At 33.5% G+C, this 12,517-nt stretch overlaps 1 protein-coding gene across 1 annotated transcript in view; it reads left to right on the top strand.

Annotated features, from left to right (window-relative positions):
* LOC138706159 (putative ankyrin repeat protein RF_0381) overlaps positions 1–12,517 on the top strand; it is a 44,766-nt gene that overhangs the window by 22,532 nt on the left and 9,717 nt on the right. Inside the window, exons 3-4 of the mRNA XM_069835150.1 lie at positions 3,103–3,204; positions 8,339–8,620. Of these exons, the coding sequence (XP_069691251.1) occupies positions 3,103–3,204; positions 8,339–8,620 (384 nt within the window). The remainder of the gene's footprint in view (positions 1–3,102; positions 3,205–8,338; positions 8,621–12,517) is intronic.

The raw sequence follows: 12,517 nt of genomic DNA, 5'->3' as shown, positions 1-12,517 counted from the left end.
AGGCCCTCCTTCACCTCCACGACTATGGCGGTGAAGTCCCTGTTATCAGCAACATAGAGATTGTGTCCCAGACTTCCTTTTGGTCGTGATGATCTGGAGCCGCAACCAGATCCGGAAATCAGATCAGCGCCCTTTAGCTGTCTCAAACCACATGGTATTGCTTTCTGCAGTATCGATGTCCAACCTTCCATGATGGGATCTTCAAGAAAAGATGATATTTTTGACTTCATGAATTCATATTAAATTATAGTTGCGTAGTTTCAGTCTTATCTGAAATCAACTCTCAAAGTCACTTTCAAATTCATGGATTCAGTTAATCTACCCATGTCAATAATATTGGTAGAATTTGACTGAAGTGCTTTCTGATACCTATTGAAGATGGACAGTAGATCGGCCAGAAATTTCAAGGATCTCAAGTTATCCTCCGCACAAAAAAATTTCAGATGACCATACAAAGAGCTATCGGTACAGTTTTTTGTGAAGTACAAAACTAAAGCCTGTCAAGACTGCTATTAGGCTACTTTAGGGGCCTCTTTCTCAAAACTCATGGACTAGTAATACTAGTCTGTACACTAGTAATATTAGTTTATTGTACAAGTCTATGTTTCTAGAAACTACAAGGGTAAAGTAGTAGTTACCAGTTCACAGACTAGTAATATTGGTCGATTTCACCTGTTCATAAGTGATTCTGTTTCTCAAAATGCTAATCTAGTTGATTACACTAGTATTCAACAGGAATATTCCTACAAGACTCTAAAGACTGATGATTTCTACATTATCAGTTACCAGTGACAACCTTTCTCAGATAAAACAAAATATTGTAGTTATTTTCTTTTAATATCTGGTTTGGTGATTCCAAATGAAGTGATGAAGAAGTTGTGAGAAGAGCTAAAACTATATCGAGAAAGAACAATTATTATTCCTTTACGGGAGCATTGTTTAAATATAATGAACAGTTTAGGTAAAGTACTGAAAAGCTTGAAAAGTTGTTAAATATAGTGGGACCTGCCATAACAAGACAAAAAAATAGGTCTTGCATTATCAGCAAAACTTCAAATACAAATTGCTCTACAAATCGGGATGTTGATTATTTTCCAATGCTGTCTAGTCTTTCTGTCCTAGACTTGCAACACTTGCAGAATTTTTTCCTAATAATATAATACCAATTCATCAACTGTAGTAATTTTTACTGGCTTTCCTCCTCCACTGCCAGTTCTTCTGGCACTGTCAACTTTAGCCTACAAATTAAATATAAAACGACAATAATTTATGAATAGATCAAATATAAAACTGAAAAAAATTAGCGAATTTTTCATCAAGTCATAAGTGGCATTCATGTCGGCAGTAGACCCACTAGCTACATCATAATATGTTCATATTATGATACTGTGAACTTGAATTGGTACTTATCAAAATTACTTTCTTAATGTTGGGCCAGTAAGTGTCCCTAACGTATGCATAATCTTTGTTCTGAGGTATCAGTTCCATAGCCCCACACATTACAACACTTTTTGTCCATTCGTTTACTTCATCATTTTTTGTTAACATGCTTGAAAAAGCACCGAATAATAATCCTTTGATTCATTAATCATATTGAGTATAGTTAATTTGCTTTCAACTGATGGAATTTCAACCGAAAAGAGAAATCAAAACCAAAACACAAACAACTTAGCCTTCTAATATCAAATAACAATACCTACCAATGGCTATAAACAAATGAACTCAATCAGCTGACTAGTGAAACAGATCATGTGACTAGTGAAACATTGTCACAAGTTACTAGACTGGTAAAATAGTTTGAGAAACAGAATCTACTAGAGCTGATGAAATATACTCTGGTAACTAGTAACTGGTGAACTACTAAACTAGTATTTTTGAGAAACAGGCCCCTGGAGTCTGAAATCAGATTCTGACGTATCATCCGCGAGTTCAACAACAACAACAAAAACAACAATAATAATAATAATAATAATAATAATAATAATAATAATAATAATAATAATAATAATAATAACAACAATAATTTCATTCCAGTAATTTTGGTGCCGATTTGTGCCGTAACAAAAATTGCTTAAAAATACTCTGGTACGTACGTACTTACGTTTGTATGTACGCGTGCGAGTACAAAAAACCGAATTCGAAATCTTATTATTTATCTTATCATTAATTACAATACATTAAACTAGTATGCTGACTCTTTCCATTAAAGGTACCTATTTTAAAGCCTACATTCGAAAATTTTAATTTTATCTTACAACGAATCCTTTCTCAACAACAGATCGAAACATTTCTTGAAAGTTTGTAAACATGGGCAAATATTATAAATCACAGGTGATATATAAAAATACAGATATCAGACAAATGGTAAAAAAATATATATATAGCAGATTTTAAATACAGCATAAAATGTTCATTCCACTTATTCATGCAGACAAGTCACATTTTGTAATGCCAGCAGAAGCATATTAGTAACTTATAAGACGCAGTTTTTTGAGAGGAATGTTCTAAGAAGAATATATGGACCGGTATAAGAGAAAGATTCTGGCGTTTAAGATGGAATGAGGATATACATAGCCTCTACAAAGATTTAAACATAAAAAATAACATAGATCCTAACTCTTTTGTGTCTTACATTTCGTATTACCAATTTGATTTATTTGTCCGTCCGTCTGTCTGTCCGTCCGTTTACTTATTTGTTTCTTTGTTCGTTCATTCGCTCGCTCGTTTCCTTGTTTGTTTACTTACTCAGTTATCAATTTCCCCATTTAAACATTTACTCATTTATGTATTTGATTTATTTATGTATTCATTCATTAATTCCTTTCATTTTCTTCTTTCCTTCTTCATTTATTTATTCATACATTTATTTATTTTGCCTACAATATCTATATAATACATGTAGGCCTACGACACTTAGAAGGAGGTTACGACCTGATGATTTTGGATGGATACATTGTCAAAATTTATTCAAATCTATATTGGAAAAGGAAAATAACGGTCCAGTCTTTCAAAGCAGGTGGTAAAATAGGTGGTGGAAAATTGTGCCTATTGTACGATATCAAAGCAGATAAATAAAAATAATACCGGTATTTACTTTTTCAGAACTCAACTATAGTAGTGAACCATTTAAACTGGCTTACCGATTACATTAAAAGGGACAACTTTGAGATTGTTGACGAAGTGAAACAAAGCGTTTGCTCAGAGGTAAGTACTTCAGAATTATTACTGTGCACAAAATAGGAAATAATATTCATAATTTATATAATTTAGTTAGAAAACTTCATCGTTCTCTGACACTCTGAACAGCCTACTTCAATATTCGTACATCTTAAATGCAATATGGACAATCTATTATTCGTAATCATACAATAAAACGGCTTAAATATGTAATACGTTCAGTTCCATTCTGGCAATGAGGGTGATTCTTACACTATGTTGGATCTATTATACTTTGTTGCCCCAAACATGTACACCTCAGGTATTTAAAAACTTTTTTCTTTAAAAAGCTGTTTGGAAGTAGTCGAAAGTAGATCCTTGACCCACTTCCCACAAAAAAAAACTGTATCACGAGATAATACGGTTCCCCATTATACATTTCACATGTATCACAACAATATATTTACTTATTTTACCGTGTTCACAATAATATCCTCGTTTATATCTAACTCACTTGAACTATTATTCGAAAGTAATACTTGATTGAAACCGTTTGCTATGCATCCAAATAAGAAGATAAACTTTGGTTTTCTGGATTGCACACAAAATACATTTTTTTTAATATAATTCCGAAAAGTAAAATATCTCACTTCATTTACAAATTGTACGGCTTAAGAAGATTTAAGTTATATGACAATTTTTCATAAAATAACACACAATAGCTAGATATTCATAAACTATAAAGCTTTTAACATTTTTCTTTTACGGAAATTAACACTAAAAGTGACATGAATATTAAAATATATTAGTTATAAAATTAGATTCTAGGTATGTTTACTTCTTGTTAAATCAGACTCAATCGTAAAACTAATGTTTCCTAAATTTCCCCACGTATAGAAAAAGTTCATAATTTGACTATTAAATAACGGGACTAGTACAAAAAATGCACTTTATTTTCAAAATATTAGAACGTATCTTCAATGTCCTTCAACATACTCCACTCCCCTAACTATGCACCGTTGCTTACATATCTTCCATTGTTCAAAGCAGTGCTGCTACTGATGAACTATCATCCTCTTCAACAGGTCTGCCATTTTTGTTTCTACCTCTTTCACAGACTGAAAATGTGTTTCTTTCAATACATTTTTCACTTTCGGTAACAGGCAGAAGTGATATGGAGCCAGATCTGGCGAATATGGAAGTTGTTCGAGAACTGAAATGCGTTTGTCTGCTAAAAACTGCTTCACAGAAAGGGCGTTGTGCAGAATCCACGAGTTGTTCTTCCAGACTCGTAAATATTGAATATTAAAAAAAAAAAAAAAAAACGCTTGACAGTTTAGTCTTTAGGAAAAATCACTATAGCCTACACAAGCAGAGGTAGCCAGGCACAAAGACGAACAGACGAAGTGCCAAAAATTAGTTTTCCGTCATCAGAGATATTTAAAACGTGAATTTCCTTCAAACACTACAAATCGATTTTTTACAGAATAGTAAAAGTAAAGCTATCACCTTTGCTTTTTAACTTTCGTCTAGAATATGCTATTAGGAAAGTCCAGGAAACCAAGAGGGACTGGTATTGAACGGGTTACATCAGCTGCTTGTTTATGCGGATGATCTGAATATGTTAGGAGAAAATCCTCAAACGATTAGGGAAAACACTTGAAGCAAGTAAAGAAATAGGTTGGTTAGTTAGTTAGTTAGTTAGTTAGTTAGTTAGTTAGTTAGTTAGTTAGTTAGTTAGTTAGTTAGTTAGTTAGTTAGTTAGTTAGTTAGTTAGTTAGTTAGTTAGTTAGTTAGTTAGTTGATTTAAAAAAAAAGCGCGTCAGCTTCTCTAGCTATTTGCGCCCTTCGATTTGGAAGTAAATCCCGAAAAAAAAAGTATATGATTATATCTCGTGACCAGAACATAGTACGAAATGTAAATATAAAAATTGGAAATTTATCCTTTGAAAAGGTTGAAAAATTCAAGTAACTTGGAGCAACAATACCTAATAAATATAAATGACACTCGGAAGGAAATTAAACACAGAATAAATATAGGAAATACCTGTTATTCGGTTGAGAAGTTTTTATCATCCAGTCAGCTCTCGGAAAGCTGAAATTTAGATAAAACAGTTATATTACCAGTTCTTCTGTATGGTTATGAAACTTGGACTCTCACTTAAGGTGTTCGAGAATAAGGTGCTTAGGACAATATTTGTGGCTAAGAAGGATGAAGCTACAGGATGATGGAGAAAGTTACACAACGCAGAACTGCACGCATTGTATTCTTCACCTGACATACCGTAATTAGCAGGGCGCGGATTTTGATGACGTCATCATTTTTTTCTTTACATCCTTTGAAACGCTCGTAAATCCTGGATACGAGCTGTTGGTTAAAGGACTGTATACTATTTACGTCATTTTTGGTCATTTTTCGCTGTTTAAATCTTTTAGGTCATTTTTTTTAATTTTGAGTGCTTTTTTGATCATTTTTTTAATTTTAAAGTGACTTTTTAGTCATTTAAGCTAAAGACTTCAATGATGAACTAAAATTTTCTGATATAGGAAAATTTGCGACACTATCCCATTCAAACGCGGAGTCTGGAATGATTTTCTCGATAGTAAGTGGTGTCAAAAGGAAGAAGAGAAATAGAATGGGAGATGAAGTTCTCGGCTGAGTTGTTGTTGTGCTCGCTACCTTCCAAACAAATAAATTATTTTAGACAAAAATCCAAGATACAAACTTTGTGTACAATCGTTAAAGTCCTCTCAGCAGAAAGCTTTAAAACAGCGCAGATACAAGAATAATTAACACCCAGTGATCTATTACTCTTCAAGTATGCTCCTACGATCATCGCAGAAGTGGAAAGAAGCTGCTCAATTTAGCCTATAACAATGTCCTTGCCTTTCTAATCACTAGATTGTGCTCCAATATGTCTGGGTTAAATCCCAAATCTCTCCGTAGTGCATATGAAGAGAAGGCATATGTCACTGTTGACAGTGATTCGTCCGTCGGATGGGGACGTTAAGCCTGGCGGCACCCTTGGTGCTATTTGACAGGAGTAGGCTATGTGCCGGCACCAGGTTTCCTCTTCTCCCTTCCTCACCTTCACCATTTCCACTCATTCCATACACTACACTTACACATACACTCATCCTAGTACACGACATAACTCTCCACAGATACACATCATGTACAGCGTGGCCCGCCAAAGTGGTGTGCAACTAGAAAAATGGGTCACAGTCCTGCCAACTATCTGCAATATGCGGAACCTGAATCACGTAAAGTGAAGGGGTAGGCATTGAATACATACATACATACATACATACATACATACATACATACATACATACATACATACATACATACATACATACATACAATGTCCTTGCCGACAACTGCCAGTCGTTCACATTCCAGAATCTTCGGATGTACACTGTCATCTATTGTAATGGAGAAGAGAGCTTTTACTATTTATGTATAGAATTGTTTATTTTTATGTCCTTTTTTTCAGCATTTTAGGTCATTTTATAGGTCAATTTTAGGGATTTTTTTGGTCATCAAAATCCGCACCCTAAAATAATTAGGAACATTAAATCCAGACTTTTGATATGGGCAGGGCTTGCAGCACGTATGGGTGAATCTAGGAATGCATATAGAGTGTTAGTTGGAAGACCTGAGGGGAAAAGATCTTTGAGGAGGCCAAGACGTAGATGGGAGGATAATATTAAAATAGATTTGAGGGAGGTGGGATATGATAGTAGGGACTGGATTAATCTTGCTCAGCATAGGGACCGATGGCGGGCTTATGTGAGGGCAGGAATGAACCTCTGGGTTTCTTAAAAGCCACTTGTAAGAATATAAGTAAAAGGTTGTCTAAGATAGGCAAGCATAACGGATGCAAATTACAAAAATCCTCCAAGAGTTACGCAATGTGGAGGAATAAATTGCCTGCGAAGTTGCTATACTCAAACATTTTACCACAACTCAAGTCACTGTAAAAACCTTAAATCTCATAATACAAAATTGTTTTATAGGAAGATATAAGAAAGAATACATTTCGAATTATGATATCGAAAAAGTTTCTAATAATTTATGAAAGGTCTATGTATATAACCACCAACACTGTCCATGCAATTTTATGTCCACCTGATTGTTACTTTACACTGTGCGTAACTTTTTTCTGTAAAATAGTGTAATGAATCAATTTTATGCAACATTTCCTAATAAAATAGTATTTTGCTGTGTTGATATACAATAAAGTTATACTTTATATTCATATTTCTGTTGCTAGGATCAACTACTGTCCATCCGAGCGGTTCAATACAGAACCATTCGTTTCTGAACACACTGCAGAGCTGAACAGGCTGTTACGCCTGTACACTACTCAACACAGCTAACTAATCACTAGCAGTAATAACACTAATAACTACATGCAATATTTGTTTCGAGCATTGTATACAAACAAGGGATTCCTAGAACCACAATATTATGTCCATACAGAATAAAGACTTAGCTTTCAAACGTAAAAATGTTCTCCATTTTCTCGAAGTCAGGCCACGTAATGCTATGAAAACATTCCCGAAATTCCCTGCAACACTGACCTACAGACTCACTTCCTAAAAGCTACAACAAATAAAAATTCGTTGTTCCAGAGTAGGCCTACGTAAACCTCTGCACCATAAACAATCACAACTGAAACTAACATGTTCTATTCTACAGGGGACAACAGGTTTACCCAGCATCTGGTTGACTGGTATTGTACTTGCGTCAAATCTCTCTCTCTCTCTCTTTCTCTCTAAAAAGAGTACTTTGAAGACCCTAAGATAGTTTTATGATCTTTTCAGTGAAACAAAATAAAAATTAGTTTTCCAAAAAAAAAAAAGCAGGGTATGTCCCTGGTTTATCTACTAAGTAAAGAGGATAAGTCTCATTGCAATTTTATTTAGAACCTAGCTTCTGCTATAGATGTGCAAAATGTATGATATATATCATTACCAATTGCACAAGAAAATTCTGTTTTCTAGAGTTTTACTCTTTGGCTCTTACAGCCTTTTTTATGTCCAGTTCTTCAGTTAGATCTAAAGAATATATTGTACTGGTACTTATAGAATAATAAAATTTAGAACCTAAAGATCTGGTACTGACTGATAACTTATGTAAATGCGGTAACTAGTATTATTGTATTGTTATTCACAGGAGAAGAAGGCATTTTCATTCCTCTTGAAAAATGGAGCTTCCGGATACCTTCTTAATATGTCTGTGAAGAAGATGAATAAGCAGGTAATGGAATGGTTGTTGAACAATCACGCAGATGTGAACAGTCGATATGAAGGAGGCAACACAGCTTTGCACATAGCCACTGCACAAAACAACGTTGAGTTTGTTAAACTGATTTTATCATGGAAAGCAGATACCACTTTATACAACAATGAAACCTTGACACCTTTACTGCTAGCTGCAAGAATGGGTCATGTGGAGGTTAGTAACACGTATATAGTGCCTATATCTTTCTTCATTTTGTTGTGTGTTCAGTAGCAAAGTGAATAATAAATAATTAATGAATTTATATTTCTGAAAGTTACCCAATTCTTTTCCAAGAGGGAACTTTTAACGAGGTCATGTCAAAACCTTCCCTCAAACTGTGAGCACAGATCTCTATATTACATAAACATAAAAGAGTTAGCTGCCTACATCAACTGTAAGGGTGTGAAAACTTAAGATGTTGGATTAAGAAATAACAGCTTCAATTATTGTGTTCAGATTAATTTGCACACTACTACATATAAAGAGATCTTTGTCCTTGTGTGATAGTTGAAGATTCATGATTGTGATTAGACTTTTCTTAATGTTGTTTACGAATGTCCTCTACATTTTGTCAGAATTTGCTGTTTGCTATGTTTTTTTTTTCTATTCCGAATTAATCTCTTATTTCGGCCTCTCTAAAATGTGTTTTTCATTGTAAAAAAGAATAACATACATCCTCACGCGTCAGATATTATGAATCCTCAAAAAAAATATATACGTATAAGAAAGTATAATAATAATAATAATAATAATAATAATAATAATAATAATAATAATAATAATAAGAATAGTCTATTTGAAATGCTGTAAAAGTGTATAGAAGAATAAATGTTTCGATTCATATAAAGGACTTCATAGTCAAGAATGGACAAATATAAACAATTTTATTACGAAATTTATAAATTACATCATCAATAATTAGATAGTATCGAAGTTTAAATTAAGAAGACTTAAATAATGAAGTGGATACATGATGGCAGCTTCACAAAGAAGTAAAATCAAGCTAATCATGGACGAAATGCTAGCAAAGAAAAGAACATGTAGGCAACTGATAATAAACAAGATTTCAAACAGGCCAAGAGAAAAATAAGTCTGAAAAATTACCGATCATTAAAAAATAAGTGGCTTGGTCTTTGGCCTTAGCTACACAGATGTTATTTAGTTAGATTTAAGAATTTAGAGTTTAGAGACGATCTGGATCTGCGCTTTTCGACAAAATCACAAAAATTATTCTCCTAAGAATATTTCCACTATAAAATATTTATTTGTGAAAAATGCTTAAGTGAGAAATTGTGGGAGAATATTTCGTGGCCCAGTACCGGGCTGTGGTCCAGTGGTAGAGAAACACTGCTGTAGAGGAACATATTTCTTTTAATGAACTGAAACACATTCTAGATAAATTGAAGAACTACAAAACTCCAGAAGGTGGTTCAATAAATTTAGAATTATTTAAGAATGCTAGTCTTAATTTTTAATAAGATTTTTTAAATTCTTAAATCTGCTTTGGAATTGACAAAGTATCCCAGAAAACTGGACTAAATCAGTGATAATCCCCATACACAAAAAAGGAGATCCAAAACTAATGGAAGATTATAGAGGAATAAATCTTTTAAACTTCGAATACAAAATATATACAAATAATCTCAAAAACAAATCATATGTACATTACGAAGATATCACTGGAAAAGAACAAAACGGTTTTCGTAAAGGCAGGTCTTGCTGCAATAGTTATTTTACACTGAAATTGCTAATTGAATAAAACAGAATTCAACTTAGAGACATTGTTTTTAATGATTTTAAACAAACTTTCAATAGAGCTAATCGAAATAAATTATTTCAGGTGTCAGAGATGATCATGTCCCTCGACAGCTTAATTAACACTCATAACATTTACAAAACAATTTTGATAGCAGTTAGAACCTACAATAGACTTTCAGATTGGCAACAAATTCATAACTGAGTAGGACAAGGTTGTGGCCTACCTCCATTACTGTACTTTTCATTATATATAAACGTACAGGGTGCGAATTAACAAGGGGGATCAGGGGATTTCCCCCCCTGTTGGAAAGTTATCCTGCCTCCTAAATTCATATTAACATCCCTGCCAAGGATAACTTCTATCCCCTCTATGAGTATATATTTTATAAATTTATAAAGTAAGAAAAGAAAATAATTTATGTATTATCATCACTGGCAAGCTGACAACAATCAATAACTGAGGAATTACAAATCTTATCTCAAGCCTGCTCATGGATATAATTATTATTATGATCAAGATGCAAGACAAGCAACTCAGTGCGACCAAGTGTTGAGCCATATCAAATGAGGATAACAATAATTTTATTATGGTATTTTCTATCTAGGATTCTATCCCCACCTCATCAGAGATCTTAATTCGCACTCTATATACGTATATGATTGGAAACAGACACGTCATGGTTCAATTTCTATCAGTCGAAATTTACAGATTGATAGTCTACTCTCTGCTGATGATTTAGCCCTAATTGCATATAACGAAGATGAGCTTCAATATTCTAAACATGAACAGTGTAAAACACGACATGAAAATCAATACTGGAAATCCAAAGTCTTGGCATTTTGTGGGAAATACTCATCGCAAACAAAATTTGCTTAAAAAAACAAAAATTAATAGAAATAGTAAATGAGTTTACGTATCTTGGCTATATATTAATATTTTTTGGTTAAGCAGGTATAACTTCTAACATTTTCAAATACATTAAACAATGGGAATAATCAACAAAATTATGAAGCCTTCCCTAGTATAGCGACACACAAAAATATGTTTATGTAAAACCTTAGCTAGACCTGCACTATGTTACGGAACCGAAGCATGGACAATGAGAAGTAGACCTACTGATATCAGCAGAGTAAGGCCCGTTTCACACATACACGGTGACTGTCCAAATGGTACCATTTACACGAGTGAAGGACAAAGATTATACGAGAGCTTTCACATGCACGGGTGCCATCTATACGGTAAGCAGCCATTGTGATGTCGCCATGCCTTCCCACTACAAATCTGGCGACCATCACAGTCTTAACGGCACAACACATGATAGTGGAGTGAACAGTTGAATGGTTTCTTTTACATATGCCGTGTCTATTGCCCGGTTCCTTAATTTATCTACCAACTTTGTGCATTATATTCAGTGAATGTTAATATCACTAGGGAACAAAAATGGTTTTTCGTCATAACTTTGGAATGAAAATATCTGATATTCTGGAAATCCATGCGCTGATTTCGAAAATGCCTTTGAATTTTTCCTATCGGTCTTAGTTCATAAAATATCCAAGAAAAATGAAATAAAAATAAACTGATTCAGTTTTTGTCAATTTAAATGTCAATTAAAATCTTGGTATTTTTAAAGAAACTGGAAGGTAGGTACTTGTCAAAACAGTAATAAAATGAATGTATATAAATCCCTTAAAATATTAGCAATAGAAATAATATAACTTATATCTGCATATATCCTAAAAATGGCATCTACTTGGTGGCTTCTGTAGTGAAATTAGCTGCCCCTCTTCAGCAACCAGCATTAACCCCCCAACAATGCAGGATCCCAACGACCTTGATAACGTTTTTTCATTGTGGTTACGTCCTGATGAAAATGCTCTCTCTGTTCATCAGTAACAGCACCAAAATTTTGAAGAGAAAATTCTTCCTATATCCCATTTCTTTATAATATTGTAGTAATGTGTAGCCTACACTAAAGATTCATATTATTGTTTATACTTTCTACTGTCAAGAGGCTCTTCCACTACTGCTTTAAAAACATACCAGGCTACTAGTTTCAAATTTGTTAATTTACTTTCAAAAATTTTGTCTTTTAAAAGCTTCTTCATCTGCGGTTCAACGAAAATATCCTCCTTTAACTTTGTGTATCATCGCTGCATCTCCAAAATATGCTAACTTATGTGTTCTTAAAGAGAATTTGCAGGAGAAAGAAAAAAACAATGTCACTTATAATTCATTTGATTTACAAAGCTTCTTTCAGTACCAGTATAATTTCAATCATTACAAGAAAAATGATGAAATTATACCGAAAGTAG

Source organism: Periplaneta americana, chromosome 9 (assembly GCF_040183065.1).
Source record: "Periplaneta americana isolate PAMFEO1 chromosome 9, P.americana_PAMFEO1_priV1, whole genome shotgun sequence".
NCBI lineage: Eukaryota > Metazoa > Arthropoda > Insecta > Blattodea > Blattidae > Periplaneta > Periplaneta americana.
Note: the sequence above shows the minus strand (reverse complement) of the source record. Positions and strands in the feature narration are given on the sequence as shown.